Source organism: Protomyctophum parallelum, assembly GCF_964188405.1.
Source record: "Protomyctophum parallelum genome assembly, chromosome: 7".
Taxonomy (NCBI): domain Eukaryota; kingdom Metazoa; phylum Chordata; class Actinopteri; order Myctophiformes; family Myctophidae; genus Protomyctophum; species Protomyctophum parallelum.
Window position 1 is genome coordinate 19,424,975 of NC_139705.1, and position 22,566 is coordinate 19,447,540.

The 22,566-nt window shown below is 42.4% G+C and overlaps 2 protein-coding genes across 2 annotated transcripts; one reads left to right on the top strand and one right to left on the bottom strand.

Annotated features, from left to right (window-relative positions):
* Positions 1-3,515: 3,515 nt before the first annotated feature.
* On the top strand, positions 3,516-5,870 carry amigo1 (adhesion molecule with Ig-like domain 1; the record flags this gene model as incomplete). Its single annotated transcript, XM_083769700.1, has 2 exons — positions 3,516-3,649; positions 4,252-5,870. The coding sequence occupies exon 2, from the start codon at positions 4,356-4,358 to the stop codon at positions 5,868-5,870; it is 1,515 nt and encodes a 504-aa protein (XP_083625826.1). The 5' UTR covers positions 3,516-3,649; positions 4,252-4,355.
* Positions 5,871-11,678: 5,808 nt separating this feature from the next.
* Positions 11,679-22,226, bottom strand: LOC310861965 (ataxin-7-like protein 1). The gene is made up of 10 exons (XM_083769701.1): positions 22,109-22,226; positions 21,236-21,304; positions 20,779-21,094; positions 18,728-19,482; positions 17,332-17,414; positions 16,409-16,611; positions 14,194-14,383; positions 13,398-13,519; positions 12,180-12,963; positions 11,679-11,824 (listed from the first exon to the last, which is right to left on the bottom strand). Exons 1-10 carry the CDS (start codon positions 22,206-22,208, stop codon positions 11,810-11,812), a joined length of 2,637 nt encoding a protein of 878 aa, XP_083625827.1. The 5' UTR covers positions 22,209-22,226; the 3' UTR covers positions 11,679-11,809.
* Positions 22,227-22,566: the final 340 nt, after the last annotated feature.

Below are 22,566 nucleotides of genomic sequence, written 5' to 3' on the forward strand. Positions count from 1 at the left end.
CAGTCATCTCCATCCTCCATACATGTGGCTAGCTGGCCAGTATTCATTCTCCTGGCTGCCATCTTGGATGTTTAGTACTGCACATAGCATTCTGGTGTAGTGCAGTGGTCAGAGATTTAGGGCAGGCTCTAGGGTCCAGCATGTCACAGGAGAATGGACTCCGGGATGAGAAGAAGCTGAGCTTGTGGGGTCTGGGGTCATCACTCTGGCTCGTGTACCTGTGGAGCAGGTTGGGAGAGACACCATAAGCTTTGAGTATAAGGTAGAAAGAAAGAAAGTGAACTGTCCCAAGAGAACTGTACCTGTCCAAGAGAACTGTACCCCGTTACAACTCACAACTCACTGCATCCTTCCGGTTACAACACATATAGCCTATTATATCATGTCACAACACAGCTTAGTATAATAGGTGTACGTACCTTATATATGTAATGTTAGTTTTATATCAGATAAATAATATATTTTAGGAAGGAAGTTGTGGGGACTTGCCTGGACTAGGCTACACCTTGAAATAAATTCAGAGATAGAAATGTAGATGTGAAATTCAGGTTGTATCACTTTCAATTAAACCATCATTGGTGCTCGAGTGTCTACTTTCTAGGGCAGTGGTTTTCAATCTTTTTCATGTCAAGGTCCATTATGTATTCTGCATTTAAGCCACGGACAACCATTCAAATGTTGTTGAATAAGATGTTGTCCAATAAGACGAGCTCCATTTCAGATCCATTTCAGTGCATATCATCATATCATATCATATCATGTCCATATAATGTCTCTAGTGCAGTCATGATCATTTCCACAAAATGATGCATAATTACCACAATGGACAATTTATTTCATCTCTTATTCTGAGTGAGAGGATACTTTAGTGTGAACATAGTATCTGCCTGTTGACAATCCCATGGATTTAACAAGACAAAGCTGTGGCTCTGCCAGTTGAAAATGATCCTAAAATCTCATCAAAGGGGCATGTGGGCGGATTCACTTCAGTAAAAAAATTACATGGTTTCCCCCTTCTTAAATGTAACCATCCATAAACACATTCCTTCAAACGAGTAAACAATATCTGCATAGTAAACAGGTTTTGTCTCTGGCCTCACTCACATGCACCCTACACTCGCATCCTGTCAGCGGATTTCTCCTCTGCCTCCCCTGTGCCGAGTCCATCTGTGTCAATATTAAAAAAGGAGAAAAAGGGAGAGTGGAGTGGAGCTACTGCATTTCTTTGAAAGACGGCCCATTCATTTAATTGACCAAAATATTACAATAATCCAATTCATGGCTCCTACAAGTACTGTTAGCATTCAATTACATTGATAAGGCATTATGCATATTATGCTAAACTCAACTGCATTGAAAGGGAAAAAATGAACCCCCTACGGCCTACGTCCTTCCTTATCCTGGGGTGAGCATAGCCTCGTACAGCCAGCCTCCATCGGTCTTTGCAATGCATATTGCCCTATTGCCAGCCTGGTGGAATATTAGTATTGCAACGCGACGGTATAGGGTGAACATTCTGCGAAAATAGCAGAGCTTAGATCAGCCCTTTTCAGCCAAGATATTTGGTGTAGGGGGAAAGGGGGGCCTAGTTGAGACCCCTGAGGGGGAACTCCATTCAACAAAGGGTTTACTGTATCTAAAAAGTTTCTGTATTCTGGGTTAAATGGTGGGGGACATGTCCCCATTGTAAAGGTTCATTGCCATGCATGCTGAAGGACAACAGATGAGTGGAGTTGGATGTCGAGTATTAAACCTGTGTTGCCCATCGTTACCATGGAGCGGCAGTGGCTCAGGGGTAGAGTGACAAGATGGATGGGAACCGCAAGGTTCCCAGTTCGAACCTGGGCCAGAGGACAGAAGTGTCCTTGAGCAAGACTCTGAACCCCTAATTGCTCCCGATGTGCAGGTTGGTGCCTTGCATGGTTTCCCCCGGCATCGGTGTGTGAATGTGTGTGTGAATAGCTGAATGCAATGCACAATCTATGTAAAGCAAATGCACCATTTACCAATAGGGCCCTATGCCTGCTATCAGGGGTCAATGCTGATGACTCAATTGGAGCTTCAGGATAGTGATGGATGTCAGTCTAGCTGAAGCCAAGTGACAAGGATGGCCTTTGATTTACAGTTCTAACTGTCATCAAAGGTTACCACGGTCAGGTAACAAACCTATAATGGGTCTACATGGGACCTAGCTCTGGTCCCTATCCTAATGCACTTTACTACCGTTGCATTTAGGCTATGGACCAGACCTACATGGGACCTATATGACATTGTTCTAAGTCTAACAACATCACTTTCTCTAAAATTACAACACCACTATAGCCTAAACCCTAAACCATGGGTTCCCAAAGTGGGGTCCCGGGACCCCTGGGGGTACTTGAGGGAGTTCCAGGGGGTACCTAGCTCAATTAGAGATAGTTACAAATGTACCCTTGTGTCTGTAACTTGGTTCCATTTGTACACTCTGAGTTAAATTAACAGTGGTTTTACAATATAAATTGGGGTACCAGAGATAGAAATGCCATTAAATCGGGGGTCCATAGCATAATGCGTGTGAAACTAGGGGTCCATGAAATTAATATGTTTCGGAATCACTGCTAGAGCCGTAGAAATCATCCCTTATCGGGGTCACTGGCATATGTTTTCAAATGGGGTGTCCGTGGCCTAATAAATGTTGATTTGGGAACCACTGCCCTAAACCACTAAATGCATTTGTGGAAGCTGGTTGGATACCTATATATTTATTTATTTATGTATTTATAAAATATAATAGGCTAATAATATAACTGTTTGAAATAACCCCCCACAGGTGCATGAGATGCACTGCATCCTATAAAGTTATTAGAGTTCATGCTTAGGCTATCATTTGGTAAATTTGCTATACGAACTCATAGGCTACGTCTCAAAATAGCATTCCTACTTTATTTTGTACAATGTTGTACCGTAATTTTGCTGCTGCATGCGCCAATTTCATTCACAACACAAGCTCTGCTGACACACTCGTGGCTCGTGAGGACATCTTCGCACCACCAGCACCACTTCTCTCGTGCGGTATACTTGTCTTTCAGTAATAGAAGACTGCAGCGTCTCCTGACCCAGGCGCAGTAGCTCCTAACATTCACATTGAACACTATCTCTATCGGCACAAATTAATGATTGCTGCCTGCAACATCAGCGCTGCACGAAGACCGCCCGGAGTAGCTGAAAAAACACGGGGAATCTTGTTGGCTAGAGGCCGCGCATGCTTAATTTATCTCCGCGGATGCTGATGAGACTGGACCTGCTCAAATAGCGCTAATTTCCCAACAACAGAAGACGTAGGCTAATCGTGTGAATCTTGGAGCAATACACCAGAGAAGAGTAGTATTGACATTTTGAAATAGTTCGGTATAACGCAAAATCCAATTTAGGCTGCTCACACGCCTCACTTGTGTTGTTTGTCTTTGTGTAATCTTTTTTGCGTTTTTCAACGCGCTGTTGGATGGAAAGGAGTCGGACTGTTTGGCGAGGCTTTCTCCAGTTGCGTCCTCCTCCCTCCCTCGCTGCATCCGTTGTTGTCCTATACATCCCACAGTCTACTGTGCGCAGCAAAACTGTAAACACGCTGTAGCTCTATTGATGAAAACGATTGCCGCATCCTGACCAAAAGGTAGGTGGCTTGCTGTCCATCACAATTTCTATTTGCGTAATAAATGTTACTAACTGAAAAGTGACCGATTATTTAAACAAATAATGGTGCAATGCAACATTTTTGAATTACCCTCGAAAATTGATATTAAAGACCCCACAGAATAGCATCACTATTCACTATAGCATGCTTACATATTAAATGATTGTGCATGCATTCAAATGTTATGGCTATTTTTCTTATACATTTATTCTACTAGATATATTGTATTGTATGTGGGGTGGGGGGCATTCAGGACATGCCACTCTCCTAAGTGCAGCTGCAAAGACCGTTTATAGTTTGTGTTTATTTCTGAAACACATGCAATTTAAAAAAAAGTTTTGCATGTGTCTGCAAGTGTCCACATTAGAAACAGAATGACAGAGATAACCTGTCTTGAGAATTCACATGGAAGTGTGTGTGTGTGTGTGTGTGTGTGTGTGTGTGTGTGTGTGTGTGTTTGTGAACTTTGTGTCGTTGTGCAAACTATATACAGTTTTAAGTATGAATGTCAGTTATGCCATGGACATAAACATGATACTGTGCGGCTCTATCCAACACCCATGTTTTCTCTTCCTTGACAGCCTTCTATGAGTGATGCCTGGGATTCCTCCAGCTGAGGTTCCATGCTACTTCCTGAGAAGTGGATAATAAGAGGACCTGTTCTGGCTTTAAACCCACTGCTAGCATGATGCATCCAACCACCAGAGCAAGCAACAGCCTTTTGGAAACATCGCCCGGTCTGAGGAACCACATTAGATGGGTGTTCATCCTCTACCTCTTTGTGTCCGTCCTTGAGCTGCCGCTTACAACAGGATACACAATCAACTGCCATAAAACCTGCATTTGTGCTTCAAACATCGTGAGCTGCTCTAAAATGAATCTGACTATTGCCCCCACAGGGATTCCACTCTACGCTGCTGTACTGGACCTCAGCTACAACGACATCACACGACTGCCTGCAGAGTGGAGCCCTGTGAAACTGCCAAAGCTTCACAACCTCCTGCTCAGTCACAACAGCATGTCTTTCCTCTCTGTGGAAGCGTTTGTATATGTCAAGTACCTGCGCTATTTGGACCTGTCCTCCAACAACCTGAGGCATCTGGACGAGTACATGTTTGAGCCTCTGGTCAACCTAGAAGTGCTCCTGCTTTACAACAACCAAATCACGCAGGTCGACCGCTTGGCCTTTGTGGGCATGAGCAACCTTCAGAAGCTGTACCTGAGCCAGAACCAGGTCTCCCGCTTCCCCCTGGAGCTGGTGAAGGATCGAACACGCCTGGAGAAGCTCAGCCTCCTGGATGTTTCTTCTAATAAGATCAAGGTCCTTCCCATTGGTGAGCTCCAGCTGCTACCCGCCTGGATAAAAAATGGCCTCTACTTCCACAACAACCCTCTGCTCTGCCACTGCGAACTCTATAGCCTCCTGGCACACTGGCATATTCGGAGGCTCAACTCTGCCGTGGACTTCAAGGATGACTTCAAATGTGTCCTGCCAGGGCCCCAGAAGACTCAAGTGGGCGTGTTTGACCTCAACGACGTCTACATGAATTGCAGCACCTTCACAGAGGCAGACGAGGAGGCATTTCTGGAGCAGACACTTACCCTTGGCTGCGACACCAAGCTCAGGGATGTGACAAAGACCTGGTTCCTACCGGGAAATGTGATGGTAGCACCAGGACGTAACCAGACGGCCAGGGTCTTATCAGACGGGAGCCTCCAGATGAGTACAGTGACGCCAGAGGACGGTGGGACCTACACGTGCATCGCGGCCAGTGAGGCCCTAAACGAGACCCTCTACATTGTTTTGAAGGTTCACAACTTCACCATGAATGGGGGTGGCGACAACATGAACACGGCTTACACAACGTTAGTGGGTTGCCTGGCCAGCGTAGTCCTGGTTCTCATCTATCTGTACCTCACACCCTGCAACTGCTTTTGCTGCCCCAACAAGGGCAAGTCTGGGGGCGAGGACAGCATCCACTCCTCCATGCTCAGTGTGACACCCACCCATGGTGATCCAGTGCTCAAGGCGGAGCTCAACAGGCATGTGGCCTTCATAGACACCAAGGAACTGCAGGGCCAGAATGGCAAGCTCAACCCCAACGGGGATGACCGGGATGAGGCTGGCAAAGGGAAGAGAAAGAAATCAGTAGAGTCCATCAGTTCAGTTTTCTCAGATACCCCCATGATGGTTGTGTGAAGGGCTTGATATACTTTGTGCGTGGTGTCACACACCGGAAATTGCAGCTGTGTCGCGTTCTGAGCTTGTAGACGGGATATTTTCAGTGTGCAACGCCATTTCGCAGCTAAGTATAGTTGGGTTAGAGGACATGTGTAGGAAGGTGGATCTACAGTTCTTTATGCTTGGAGGTATGGGAGCACTAAATGAACTGCCTCGTCGTTTTGCAAGGACAATAAATAGGACCTTTCCAGCATTTCAAATGTGTAGCACTTAAATATTCATACTGTGAAAGCCTGGCAGTGTAAGTGAAAGTTAGTCTCGTAAATGTAATAGAGGCAATCTTGTTGGATACCAATACTCACTCAGGAAGTTGGACAAAATAGGACAAGATGCACAACATAAAAAAGGAACGTGTATTCAATTCATGCACATTAATTGAATAAATCATATTTATTCTAAGGACTAGATAGAGTTGTATGTGTACTTTAGACTTGAAGTATATTTACCTTCCCACGACGACACATGGACAGACAGAGCAACAGATGGCTATAGACAGACCCTTATATCCAGGTTATGAATAGACATCATAATCCATGAGCCATATCCTAAACAAACAAATATTACTCCCCAACAAAGTAGGACTGTATGAATGAGATAGCAGAAACATGGACCTCTCTCTTGTCAGTTATTCAATGATTTATAACAACATAGCTGTAGCACAAACACCAAAATGACAAGACCATAGCAGGTCAGTTTTCATTCACCAGCTGATGCCAATCCAGAGTTCAACTCAATTAGTTAGTAGTTCATTGCATTTTCTTGTATTCATACTGTCTTATCACTTCATCATCATAATACATAGAATGATGATATCAAAAAGCTAGCTAATGCAAGGCAGTTCATTGTTTTATATATTGATGTGCTTTGCTTATTGCACGAGCACATAGCCCAGACACTGCACGAAGCCTTACTTTCAATAAGAAATCTAGTGTGTCCATTAGACACCGGAAAGTATTTTGTTTTGACAGACCCATCAGTAAGTTGTGATAGTTCTATATACAGGTCAGGTGCCGTGCTCCACTCAGTGCTTGGTTTATGTTTAACATACAAATCCACAAGGTGCTGTTCACTGCAGGATGACATTCCTGCGGTCTCGGTCAACACAGGTAACACAGGACGAAATCAAGAAGCTATAACTGCAAACTTATCCGTTTCTCTTCCTGTATTAAAAATGTGCATGGTTTTCAGGTGTAGTTTTCAAAAGGTCATACAACTTGTGTATTCATATTCATAAATCATATGCTATGTTGTAGATTAAAGTGTTTTTTCTTCCTTCTTCTCAAATCAAAACACAGCAAACCAACCTAACTGTCCTGTGCTGGTAGGCTGAATGAGTTAATATAGCATTGAATGCCAGTTTGACCACTTTAACCCTAAACACAATTGGCTATTTAAAATGTCATCTGCTATTTATTTATTTTATCTTATTTTTGAAACATTTAACAATGTATAAATCTTGTAAGTGGGTCCTATTTTGAGCATAATGAATTTGGGGGTCCTTGACATGAAAAAGTTTGAGAAACACTGATGAAGACTGTATAGCAGGTACATAAATGTCATATACTGGCTGTCATATTACATAACCAGAGGCTGATACTCAATTATGTATGAGGTTGTGCTGGATATTAAACTGACAGCAGAGTTGAGATCTTAGGCGTCAGCAGGAAAGTCCTGTGTACCATAGTAGCAACGGGGAGAGCTGCATTCAAAATTAGGACCCCCCATCCCCTCTGCCATTGCATTCTGTTAGACAAGATGAGTTTGCCTTGCAAATGTATGCCAGAATCTCCAATGTCATGCATAACAAGTAGGCGTTTCTATTGCATGGTTTGTAATTCATGATACCAAAGGTTAACAGTGACAGTTGTCTTTGAGAAAAGGACATACTTGGCACCGCCAATGGGATCTTTATTGGATCTACATGAATACTAAGCATACCAAATTAACCTAGTCTATCTCTGCACAAACAACAACAAAAACAAACAGATATTGTACTATGAGGTTCAGATTTTGAGACCCATGATTAAAGGGTAATTGAATCTTCTGATGGGATGGGGCTTGCTTTCCTCTAGCTGGCTAGCAACTGTTAAAAGGAATCACAGCAAAGCCTTTATCTCTGCACGTCTGTATTGTGACTACCCCAATTCACTCTGGATTTGTTTGCATTGTCTTGTATACAATTACGATGATACCCTTGCTTAAATTCGAGAGAAATCATTCCGCCAGTTAATGAATGTGATGCCCTTAAAGTACTTTGTAATTTGTTTAAGGAAAATGAGGGAAATGCCTGGTGCATCCAAATAACATTTATTTTCATATAGTCATCTTATTGGAGCGTGTAATGAGATCTTTTCATATTACAGCATTCCAGTTGCAATACCACTCTTCTAAATTTGAGATTCCCGGTCATAACAAAAAAATCATACCCATTTGAACCCTGCCATTTACTGCATTCACCTTAGAGCCCTAGATACAGTTCAGTATGATCATACTGAATACTATCTGTTCTGCTATTGTAATACTACAGGTTTTAGTGTAAACACGTGTTTTATAAGGGTGGAATGTATACCATCACTGGTGTTATTAAATGGGGCTTTTTCCTGTGTGGGTTAAAATAGGAAGTCACACTTGTCAGAGGGGTGTTGTATGTGATGTGAATCATATCCTCTCACACACAAACACATGGGGATATCAGGTACTGTAAAGTGAGAAAGAGGACCTGAATTAACACAGTACACGCTATAAATAAATAAATTCTCTTTCCATCACATATTAATGATGGTAATATGTAAAGATTAGACCATTAGGTCTAATTTAAGATCCTATTTTTGCTCCTTAAATTAAGCTTTGTCAAATATGTATTTTATCCCCTGCTGTGCTGCAGAGGGAACATAATTATGAGCTGCTTAGCAATGCAATGTAATAATGAAATTTACCTGAGGGTTCAAGGCCAGGTTGTGAAAGGCAATGTCACACGACCTGACATAGATAATGACTTGTAATAAAAGAAAATACCCATCTTTGGCCGAGTACTTAATGGATTTTATTTCAGCGTGCCTCTAAAGATTGAAAGATATATAGCCTGTGCGTCCTTTGGTAACACAAAGTCAGGCTAGAATCTGCTTTGGTTCAAATATATTCAAAAGGTACGTCATGCTCTGATGGTTGGACAGTGGACACCTCACCCTGAACAACAAACTAAGTCCGTTTGTAAAGTGTAGTATTGTGAGGGTTCCTAGTTCCTACACAGTAAAATTCTCAGTGTTCATTTATCCATTAGTAACCCTTGAGAGATTAGATTAGAACCCTATACAAATGTAAACAAATCGCTGTACTGTAGAATTGCGAAGAAGAAATGGGTTTTGTAATCTCCAAAGCAAATCTGCCTTCCTGATGTGTACATAATGTAATAATCCTTAATTGTCCGTGTTCAGAATTGATGGGTTGTGTACTGCCATGTTCTGCCAGTGTATTCTTGTATAATCCAATGTTGTTGGTCATTTTGTCTGTGATTGTGTTACCGTCCAACTGTTATTTCAGTGTTAACTCCCCCAGTCTTGATATCAGCGTGTTTTTCTAATTAGGGGTTGGTTTTATATTGAAGGTTGCATTTTACTCGACATTCGACTGCACTGCTGTAGACTATATTTGAAAAGTCATTGAGGTAACACCTGCCTTTATAATGGCCTTACTCTCGCGTACACAATGTAATGTAAATTTATTTAAGTTAACGTACTTAAACTTTATTGTACTTACATGGGTATTCCCAATCCATTTTGACTATACTTTCACTTTATACACTGTATTGTTACTTTCAATGTTATTTGACGTAAATTAATGTTTACTGTGTGCTTGCAATGTTTCCAGGTTATCACTTCTTAGGCTAATACACTACTGTAAAGTAAATGTTTTCTCAAGTTATTCAGAAGTGCACAGTTGGACATCACATTGGTAGCTATGGATATGGATAATTACCGACCAATGGCCTATTCATGTGATGTTGAACGTGTGTCTGGCAACTTCAACTATTATTGTTCAAGTTGGTCAACAGTTAAGTGCAAACAAATGTTTTAACTGTAACTACACAACAGGATTACAGCATTTTCTCCATAAACTGCGCAATGCTTACCCTTTTGGACAGTGCAAAGAATTAGGGAAAGAAAGCACTCCCAGTAGTAGCATGTAGTAGTATGTAACGATTGGGTTAGACTAGTGTGAGCTGGCTGCTATAGAATCTTAACAGTGGTAATTCAAGTTGAATGGCTTTGCATGGTACACTAAAGAGCTTCTCTGACTGCAGGAATAGGTGTAACATAATAGTCAATACTGTGTACAGAATATAATAAATATATATACTTTGATTTAATAATAAAAATATTAAAAGTGTTTTACATCCATGTGTGGTCTTACCAGTTCTGCGGTTTTCTCAGCCTGTAGTTACTGCTACCAGCATTCTGTAGGCCTACATAACACTTATGGAATTTGTAAACATATACCAAAATACATTTTAACCATTTACAAAATAACACAAGGCAACAATCAGTTTTGGTGTATCTTAAAGCTTAAATTAAATTCATAGTTAAATTAATCTATTAGTTAAATAATAATTAATCATAGTTAAATTCAGTTTCATATAAAAACATATTCAGTGCTCAATGCATGTTAAACATTACATTACAATATTAAACCAACAGTCATGTACCTAATGTATCAAGAACATTGTGTTATACTCATGTGCATACCTTGTGTGTGAGTGTGACACACGCACGCACACACAAAACGTATTGCATTTTCATTGGGAAAATAAAATGTATTTTCCATTTCTGTGATTGGCAAATTGTCTTGTTTCATTTAGATGCCTGATGAAGGACCGACTGACCGAAACGCATCAATAAAAGTTTCTATTGGCAAATTAAAGGCAAAGTGATAATGTCTAGGTTGGAAACAGCTTGATGATGATGACACACAGTATACTGGATAATATCCTTTTATACTGCCATTCCTGAATGAAAACTGAAGGGTTGGTGACATCTAGTGGTTGCAAGGTGATTTACAGTAAGCAAGAACACCACATGGTAATAGCCTACATCACATTACATAGAAATAGTCATCAAGGATCATAAGCTAAGAACAGTAGAATATCTGTACAATATAACTACCGGTATAAAAGTATATACACTATAGAATGTTGTGTCTAGATACTCTACATAATTTGTCGAGGCTAGGGCAAGTACTACGGCAAGTGCTAGGGGTTAAGGTGGAGTCCGAAGACACACCTGGCAACTATTCCAACATTGCCCCAAAATTACAAAAGAAGTACCGGTAAGTGACACATAATTATAACATTCAAAAGTTTCACATTCCCACAACTCCAGATATTTCTTGACTAATGAAAACTCCTGAATTTTCAAAGGATAGTGACCTTTTGGAAACTTTAAAATTCAGATAAAATTAAGTGATCAGAACCCTTGATCCTGACAGGCGCCCTACATTAAAATGACAACTGTAAAACCTGAATTACCACACCAGAGCGGTTTTAGGGATACAATGAATTTAATAGATTTACCATACTGACATTTCAATTTAGCAGCATAATGGATAGGTCGAGGTATTTCTATTGCCATACATAATCAGTAATCAACAGAACCATTCAGCCATGTACAAAAAGAGAACAATTGTAATAATACACATACAGTGTACACACACACACACACACTTGCTCCTGATGAATTGTGCTTAAAGACCAGAACATGTGCACACATGTTTGTGTACATATGACACAGACATGAATGCACAGACACACACATGCATATACACAGACATGCGCTCGCACACTCACTCACTGGCAGTAGTTTTAGCCTGCAGTATAGGCTTCTTCTCCTTTAAGGCAGGCTCCCTTAATGAAGTTTTGTCTGCCAAAACAGAGAGAGAACAACAGTTATCATCTACCAATACTTCAAGGTAGATCCAAAACGTACAAGTTCTCTTGATGAGCTTAGGCAGAAAGAATGCTGCAACTAAAAGTGAAGGGTTTCGATCCAAACACAATGTAGTAGGCTACTGTCACTGTGTAGGCCAGGCAACATTTTTGTAAGAGGAATGTACCGTCAAAATGGCGATATTTACATTTTCAACAAAGTCACTATTATATAAACAAGGCCATTATAACTTAACAGTTTATATTTCATAATGAATATATTTGTTTTTAAAGTATTCTGTTTAGTTAATAGCATACAGGTAAATTGGCCAATTAGTATGTCCACTCACTCTTTGTGGATCTATAGTCTTCTCCAAGCCCTGAGACAGCACATCAGCCCTGTTCTCCCCCTTCCATGAGAACAGGCTGGAGGTTCTGCTCAGGGAAGCTTTAGGTGGTGGTGATCCGTCACTGGTCTTCCGCCTCTTGGCCAGCTGCCTGTGGTCAAAACCCAACAGTCGGCCATAAACCCCTGGCGGTCTCCCCCTTCGGCGTGGTGAGGGGTGGGGTGGGTGGAAGGGTGTGGGGAAAGGGGAACGACTGGCCACCCCTGGCGCGCTTGAGTGTCGGTCTGATAAGTGTGGTGGCTGAGAGGGGCATGGCTTCTTTCTTGGTGAGACAGTGCCGTTGATTGGTCCTTGAGAAGAGGGCGGTTGGCACTTCTCATGGAGGTCCTGCTCCCTGATGTGTTTGGAAGACTGGTCCTCGGCGCAGCTGTGTGAAGGTTTAGCAGCTTTCTCCACTGTGCCACCAGCTCGTAGTAGTCCGAGCTCCCTCAGCCGAGCTTTGCTGGGACGCCCGATGGGATTGCGCTGGCGACCGAGAAGGGTGGAGGAGGGTGGTTTGGTGTTAGCAGGATGGTTGTTCAGACAGCTCTTAGTCTCCGACTGCCCTGAGGAGGTGGAGGAGCAGCTGACCTTGCCTGCAGCTCTGTGGAGGTGGGAGGCGGGAGAACACCTGAGTGAGGAGCCAGTGAGAGGGGAAGCTCTGACTCCTGTCCTGACAGAGGATCGAGCAGCACTGCTGGATGTAGTATTGTGTCTCCTGAGACCTGTCGACAATTGAGGTATTTTCCTGTATGCGAAAGCAACAACAAAAAAATTGTTTATTTTCTTATTTCAAAAAGAGCTTTGTGCAATGGCTGTAGCCGCCCAGGGCAAATGCTACATTGACAATTTGCATTACTCGACAAAAGTTTTCATGTAACCTGCCAAATAGACATGTTTTAATGCTGTAGTACAGTAATAGGAAAAGAGAACACATTCCCACAAAGCATAAGACAAATCTTGGTTGCTGAAATTGACGGAGAATATTAGACTATAATGCCAATGCCATAGATTCCCTCTCACAAAGCCACACAAATGGGGAGGATCATTAAAGGACTGTTAAAAATAACAGTAGTGAAATAAATAAAATAAATAAGCTGTATGTGACAAAGGTTTAAATAATTGAATCCACTTGACATTTGGAAACCATTCTCATGAACAGATGTGAGGGACGACACTTACTTCCACAAGTGAGCGCTGATGTGGCGCTCCACCATGGCACTGAGGGCAAACCGAAGGCGATGCAACCGGCGGTCAAAGGTGAAGATGCTACAACCCAAGGTGTGGCTTCCAAAAGTGCAAAGCTAATGGGATGTAATATTACAGTAGGTCAAAACCAGTGGTTATGTTAAGGAGAATGATCGCTTTTGGATTATACATAATGCGGTAGGTAGAATTTCTTTCTCTTTTAAAATAAACAAAACGGCTTTGCTCTCATCTAGAAAAGCACACGGCAGCGGAAAACATTTCCAATATGACAGAGGACGTTTAAGTTTATCCATGCTGGCCTGTTCACCTCGGCATCCGAGACGGTGAGATCGCTTCAGTCACTGCATTCAAGTGCTGCCGTCTGCTGATGTCAGTTCAGTTGTGAACAGGTTGTACAGTACAACAATGCCATGGCACTATGGCTCTTATGTCTGGTCATTTAGGTGAGCCAGGATGTGAAGCTAAACGAATGGCCTAGTAGTTGTAAATCACTATTATACCAAACATTTATTATAAAGTATTAAAATGTTCTTGCCGGTTCTGGTACAATTTACAATTCAGGCATTTTGCAGACGCTGGGCGGGAACCCCTTTTGGTGTTTTAACTAAGCATTATGTAATACTTTAGCTATTGAAAAATAGCAGATCTACAAGCCTTGTAGGTCTGCTATTTTTCAAATCTTTGAATATATATTCTTTCAGAGCGAACGTTTTTTTTATTTCGACGTCAGGCCTAAATGGGTTAATCCAGAGCGATTTCCAGTACCCACCCCGAGAGGTTTGGGGTGCCAGGGTGTGGCGGGAAGGTCCCTGGCCTCCTCCTGCTCCTCTCCATCGCTCTCCTCACTCAACAGGAGGCTCTGGTTGAAGGGGTATGGAGGCTGTATGTCCACTTCCTCCTCCTCCTCCTCCTCCTCATCTGGATTACTCTCCAGTGACTCCCTGCTGGGGGAATGCCTGCTGGTAAGCCGTAGGGAGTCAATGAGGGAATAGGACTGGTACAATATAACAGTGTAGTTTCACAGGATAAAGAGGCCGGTTTCAGTAGGACAATGTGCTAGCAAGGCACCCCGGATCCTGTTATCCCTTCAGACATTTGTATTTTTAGATTGCATTTATGGAAATAAATGACAGATTTGTCAGACCATGTCAGAATTTTCTTTCAAATGGCAGTCTTTAAATAGCTTTTTTGTGTAATTTTAAAATGACACCAAACAACTGACCAGGGAGGGAAAGACGCAACGAAACAAGTGCTGTTTAACTTGTGTGATAGTTAGCAGTTCTGGGGGTCAGGGGGCCCGGGGTCAAACTGTCTACTTTCCAATATAACATGGTAAAATATGTGACTCTACTGGCTCGCAGACTGATACTGTTGAATTGGAAACAAGCACAGGTTCCCACTCACACTACACTTATGAAAGATGTTATGCACTACTTGCAATTGGAAAAGATAAAGTTTGAATTGAGAGGGAGTGAAGATAGATTTTACCAGACATGGCAACCCTTCATTGACCATTTCAATAGGTGCACGCTAACCCCTCCTACACAATAGATAACATATTTGAAAATTGGAAATTTGAAGTATTTTTTTTGAGTATTTTTTCTTTATTTACTTTTTTCTCATTTAAAAAGAAATGTCTGTAATTCAGTTAATTTACAACAACATGTTGGGAAAGTTTGAGAGCAAGAGTGTCTGTCCTGTTGTCTTTGTTTTGTTTGTCTGTTCACATTTGTCATTGTTTAACTGTTTTTAGTTTTTTCATGTTTATCACATTTATATATCTTTTTTATTATGTATTGTATGTGGAATTTACATTACCTGTCATTATCTTTCATTTTATATAACTGAATAACTCATTATCATCGTCAAGGATATTCTGAAGTTGTCATATACAATAAATGCCTAATAAAAACAGTATTAAAAAAAGAAAAAAACTTGTGTGATAGTTTAGGCTGACCTGGGATCAGGTTAGTGTAGCAGCGACATGAATGGCTGCATTACTTATTTACTTGTGTGATGATTATGCTGGTTTAGGATCAGCAGCGCAAGAGAGAACGCAATGCGCATGCGTACCATGCAAGGCAAGCCAGGGCGGGCTGATTTGGAAAAACACCGGCATGCAATTCTACAAATCATTCATCCCGACAACATTGTTGACCTCAACGAGGTGAAAGCAAAGCTCAAAGCAAACTAATATAAGGTATAGGTATTATAGCATATTATTCAGCATTAAGCACAATATCGTTCAGGAGATACTGACCAACAAGTGAATCAGAGAACTTTAGTTTAGTGGTTCCCAACTCCTACCTCTTAGTACAGCTGGTTTTCAATAACACCAAGTTGAACGAGTCCCAGCTCACATTCGCACCACCTTGTGAGCTAGTAGATCAGCTAGTTTCACTACTACATTTGTTTTCTAATTTATGGAATTTCTTCGTGCACACATAAGACATCAAAGGGGGCTTTCAGCCCATGCCCATTTACCCTTTCACGACCACGAATGCAGAATTTACTACATGGTGAATTTACTACATGGTGGAAGAAATGCAAATGTCCCTCCTCTCCTTTCCATGCCATACCGGAAGCACCATTCAAGAGAATTGCTTTTTTTCCGAAGTCTCCTGAACTTGATTGACTTGATGAAATTTAGAAATCCATGTCGTACACTGCATCTCCACTAGCTAGAGTGCCGGGTTGCGCCCCAAAACTAGCTGATCTACAAGCTCTCAACGCATCGCAGCGCGTTGTGAGCTTGTAGATCTGCTATTTTCGTCCATAAGTGCCCAAAAGAGTCGCGGGCATGTGCACAAAACGAGCACAACAAATTCACGCTCACATAAATACGCTTGCGTTGTTGCACCGCGACTGCTCCCAAATGCTCCGCGCAAAAATGCAGGTGTCATTGAAAATGAACTATAGGGGCGTTATATCGCTTCCCGTTTGAAAGTCCCTTGACACCATTACCATGTGTCTAGCTCTCGTACCTGAGGATGGGGAAGCAGCTGCCGAGGTTGCGTTTGTCGAGTTGGGGTGGTGATGGCTCTTCTTCGGGGGCCTCCGAATGTGATGGAGAGTCTATCAGTGCCTGGGAGTCCTGGCCTTTAGACCCTGCCCGTTGTTCCATTACCAGCTGGTCAAAAGTCTTACTCCTGCCCACCACTTTACGCCGCTGGTGGATGGAATGTATCTAGAGAGTGGAAGAAATCAGGATATGCCAGTCATTATGTGAGTGTGTGTGCATGGGGGGTCCGGTCACATCTGTTATTTTTGCAATAATTAATGGTACGTGTGTAAATAACTTTTTTCGATCGATTACTTCCCCCATAGATATCTTTGGTTTTTGTCCTAAGCCAATAATTCGATGTCCAGCTCCCTATACTCACTATGGAGACACAAAGTAAACTCTTTGACCATCATCACAATCATCAAATGATTGGCTTAGGAATGCCACAAAAACTAAATCCATTAATTAAAGTCTCAATGGGGTGAGTAATCGATAGAAAATTGTTTTTTTTGTGAACTATCCCTTTAAACCCTATATTCTTTATTGACCAGTGTCCCCCAGGGGTCTATACATGCCCCCCCCCCCGTTTTCCCTTTACACCAAATCTCTGTGCTTTCAACTGTCTATTATTTTTTTGCGATAGACATACCGTACTTTTGAATTTAGCCACAAAGACCCTATAAACTTGTGGACCAAGGTCCTCCAGGGGTGTGTACAAACTGTACATGCCCCCCCCCCCCCCCCCCCCCCCCCCTCCACAACAAATCTCTTTGACCACATGTGAGCTTGTACATTGATTCTTTTCGCCGACTTGCCTTGAATGAAAAGCCCAGAATAGGGGCGCTAAGGTTTATGTGGTTAAAAAGGCCAAAGGGAAAGTGAGAAGGCACTGAGTGTTTTTACATTGCACATAAGCTGGCGGGTGCACAGCCTCTTCCTTTCTGGATCCAACACGCTGCAGTGTTTGTCCAGGTCACATTCTTTCTCTGGGGAAAGAAAACAAACACAGTAGCTAGTCAGCATGCAGAACCAACAAGACATCACAGACAGTCAGATGTTCTATTATGGCTGGATTGGGCCTCTGAGGCATGGGACATTCTGACATTTTATTATCCTGGCCAAAATAATTGTGATTCATGATATTATCCCAATAATGATCAAATGAGGCTTTATGTACTGCAAGGAAAGAAGAGTGAATGCAAAAAAACAAAAAATTAGAGGACAAAAAAAAACATTGTGAGAGTCTGGTCTTTCAATACTTTTACACTGTGGCAGTTTCATGTCATCAAACAGTAGTGCTAGCCTTGTGGCTTAAAGAGTGAGACGTGCCAAACATTGTCAGGAGCGGGACCTTCTCGGTTGTTTCAAATCAAATCATCGTTCCATTTGTGGAAAAGAATGTCAGCTCAGCATGTTCACTTTTTTCTGGATTTAGTTTAGGCGTGAGAATGTGTCCAACAGGCACTTAATCTCTCAAGACAGCTTTGCAGTTTTGTCAGCAGTATTGAGTATTGCAGTTTAGTTGAATATACTAGGGGGCAAGCCTTTGAGCAGGAAGCAAGCAAAGTACTGTAGCATAAAGCGCAAGCAGAGAGCACACTTAGCAGCCATTTCACTTGTAGTTTTCTTTCAGTCAGCCAACACTCCCATGCAAGTCAATCACACTACACACAAGAAAACCAGCACTCCTGACAGCACAGCCCAAAGCCCCACAAGACATCATGGAAAATGGATGTGTCTGACGCATCTGGGTGTGTTTCAGATGCGTTGACTACGGCACAGTTGTGTGACCGGGGGTTTATATGGGGGAAAAAAAGAGGGCACAGTTTCTCATTGCGGCATGTTGTCAGTGCTAAGTGTGTGAAGTAGCGGTTTCAATATTGATGAACCTTGACCTCACGCCAACCAATAGGACAGAAGCATGCTGCAGTCAAGATTACAATGCAAGACTAATTACACACAGGAAAACTAGCCCTCTTAGTGCCAGCACTGACTACAGTCCCGCCACAGGATAACATGGGAAAATAATGAATCTGACGGATCAGCTTGCGTTTCAGAAGCGTTAACTATGCGTCAACGCGTATGTCTGATACAGTTGTCTGACTGGGGCTCAAGGGCAGGCTGGACTCAGTGTACTTCAGACATATCAGTCGCATCTGCGTCTGCATCTGCTGTTTTTGAAGTTTATTTTGCAAATCAGGTAAAAGGTGTAGCAGGTTAAACATATGGGGCATATTTATTCATTTAAAACTATCTACGAAAGACAGACAGACAGAAGTTTGTGTGTCAGTTAACTTACTGCAAACTTTCTTGTAAGTGCGGCTGTAAGTCCTCGGGATGGGCAGAGGATTGTGTTGAACATCCGATGGCCTAGTCACAGGCCTCTCATCCGATGGCCTAGTCACAGGCCTCTCATCCGATGGCCTAGTCACAGGCCTCTCATCCGATGGCCTAGTCACAGGCTTCTCATCTGATGTCCTAGTCACAGGCTTCTCATCTGATGGCCTAGTCACAGGCTTCTCATCTGATGGCCTAGTCACAGGCTTCTCATCTGATGGCCTAGTCACAGGCTTCTCATCTGATGTCCTAGTCACAGGCTTCTCATCTGATGGCCTAGTCACAGGCTTCTCATCTGATGGCCTAGTCACAGGCTTCTCATCTGATGGCCTAGTCACAGGCTTCTCATCTGATGGCCTAGTCACAGGCTTCTCATCTGATGGCCTAGTCACAGGCTTCTCATCTGATGTCCTAGTCACAGGCTTCTCATCTGATGGCCTAGTCACAGGCTTCTCATCTGATGGCCTAGTCACAGGCTTCTGCTGTGTGGGTTTCTCTGAGGAGGAGGACAGTGCTCCAGGTAGTAGAGGTTCTGTGGGTTTCTCTGAGGAGGACAGTGCTCCAGGTAGTAGAGGTTCTGTGGGTTTCTCTGAGGAGGAGGACAGTGCTCCAAGTAGTAGAGGTTCTGTGTGGCAGGGAGGGACTCTGGGACAAGTAGCACAGGAATATGTAGGTGATGGAGAGCTCTCCTGAGGGAACTTGTCCACTGATGGTACACTGTAGATGGAAATGGAAAAACACATAAAATGCAGGTTTAATTATATTAGAACTACAGTAAGTGGTATGAGTGGATCATGTTAATAATGTTGGATATGTTTCAATATTGTCACACTCTAAAGTGCCATGATACACAAAAGACTGAAGAGTTCATGGGTCTACTAAAAGGGACATTTCTCCTCTGGAAGAAACTACGTCACTCAATGTTAATAGTATTTGTAGTAGATAACAGTAGCACAATTTGAAATGTGCACCCTATGGCCGGAAAAAAGATGAAGTCTGTGTGTTTGACTGGATTGCGGAATTCCTACAATGACCATAATGCTTTGGTGCACTGCCCCTCCGTGTGGAGAGGGGGAGGCTCCATGGAAGTGTAACTTGTAGTCCAGGAAGGAAGTGAGACCACATTTTCATGACAAATGTTGGTCATGAACATGGCGTCATGACAAAATATCTAAAAACACATAAAAACCCAGGTAAGTGTTTCTTGTGTCCTAAACATCATTAACCCAGTCAGGACGGGAACCCGTTTGGTGTTTTAAGCATTATGTTATACTTTAGCTATTGAAAAATAGCTATTCTACAAGTTCATAGCGCAGCACTTGGTTTATATTTACTATTTTTGAAAAATCGTAAATCTTTCAATATATATTCTTTCAGAGCATTTTTAACTAAAATCTTTGCTTCTGGGAGGTCGCTGGAACAACATATTTTCAGATGGGGTCGGCGGCCAAATACATAATAATTTTTGGTGTCCTTGACATGAAATAGTTTGAAAACCACTGTTATAGAAACATAGGATTTTCAGAAAACTGCCATGATTTAGAAGGCATTTGTAGAATCGTCCTCAGGTCTAAATGGTTAATACTCTCCCATATCCAGCCCACACCAGTTATCCAATCACCCAAACAGAGGAATAACATAAGAATGAACATGATGGAATAAGCTCTGTTGTTACTAATAGTCCTACTTAACATTGAGCACTTAAGTGATACTGATATGTTTGGTGATTTCAAACCTATATACAATTTGCCTTTTACACAATGTACCTGCAGTACTTAAATCCACTGAGAACATTGGCTCTCAAGCCAGCTAGCTGTTGCTTGGAAACAGCAAGATTTCTTGCCTTTTGCTGTAAACAACAAACCGTCCACACACAGGATATGTAAAATTATGTTGACTGTCTGGAGCTAATATTCTGTTCGGATCAAACTACTACTACAGACATGTGAAAAGTGTAAAAAGTGACAAAATAGGTCTATAAATAACCGCCAATAATGCAGAATGTCAACTTACCCGACCTCCTCCTTTTGGACTTTAGTGGGTCTGTCTCGGGGGACAACTAGTGCTGCCAAGGGGGCTCCAGTCCCTTGGTATTTGCCATCCTTTTCCCTATCTTGTGCAGAGCTAGAAAGAATTGAGGAGGACCGGCCAGTCCTAGGTCGCTGCTCAGGGGCTGAGGTGGTGTACTGTTTGCAGAGCTTAGTGACGGGCCCATGTCGCCTCTCACAGTGCATTTCAAAGGCCTGCGGTTTGACCACCTGACCACAGTGACTGCACACCACCAAGTAGAAGTCATCATCAGTTGGGCTATGGCCATATATGGGCATATCTATGCAAGAAAATAAAAGGTACAGAAGTTAAATACTTGTCAGAGGACTGACTATACACCACTAGGAGTGGTCCTATACTACTCCCAGTGATGTACTGACCAAGTTATTGAAAGATTTTCAACAGCAGAAGTTACCCTCACCCTCTTTCCCAAGGGTCATGGTCTCTGCGCGTTTCTTCCCATACTTGCTGCATTCTTCCACATTCAAGCCTGCTTGATGCAAAAACATTCAGTGTTAATGGTTGCCTGGTAGTATGTCATTATATGCCAGTGGTTCTCAAACATTGTCACACATTTGAGAGGACCTTGTGCCATAAAGAGGTTTTGACAATATCTTTTCATAATAGCCGGTCTCCACCTCACAAGTCACAGCGCCTGGTTAATTTTAAATAGTCGAATATAGTAAAGGCTTTAGGTGTTGAAACATATTCTCATCCCCCCCTCCCCTCCCCCTTTGCTGGGGACCCCATGGAACCCCTTATGCCAAAATGAACTAGCCCACTAATACGGGGCACACTCAAAATTGGAAAAACACTTAATTATATGAACATTTTGTTATCTAGCTTAGCCGAGCCCTGGCTGACACTGGCAGTTTAGCTGGCCAAATCCCTTAAGTAGTGTTGTGAGTTGTGTTGTTGTTGTTGTTGTTGCTGGTGTATGTGACGGTGATTGGCTAGCCAGTTACACCTGCACGGCTGCACTTAGGCTGCGTCTGGTTCTGGCGCCTCACCTCACACGTATATCTATCGAGTTGATTTTTCTCCTTTTCTTTTTTTTACTGAGTTACTGTAACATGTCGTTGGTTGTCTTGATTGTTGGCTGACAGGGTACGCAGTACTAGACTACAACAGATCGGCCAACTCCTCCAGCGCTAGGACCCAGTGTGGGTCTTTTGTTTGGGTTGCGCTTTTTAATGTTGGGACAGTGCTTCGCTGCAGAAATTAAAGAAATCACAGTGCAACGACATCATAATGTGTGACAAAAAGACACCGTGGAGATGCGGGTATGGCTCACCTTCCGATGATAAAATATTAGCCACATGATCTGCCCATGAACTCCAGTTTAATCCAACAAAATCGTCGAGGTTGGGATTTCGCCGATCCAAAGCGGCCATTGCTGCTCTTCTTGCGCGTTCACGACGAGTTGACACCATCAGTTCACGCACGGACGGCACGCGCATCATAAACGCGTCATGAAGTTCGTGCACAGGAAGAGGCAGCTCAAGAATATTGGTGAAACAATGAATGAAGAAATGGACAGGACACGCACACACACACACACACTTGGGCATGCCTGACACAGAACTCCATACAGGAATAAAGGGACACAGAGAGACAGATACAGAAATATCCATATATGGGCATAAAAAGGACACAGACAGAGCCAGGTTTGATTGATTGATTGAAATATTTATTAACAGTTTGCAGAATTACAGTACATTTCAAGCACAAACTCCATACAAAGACTGTTAA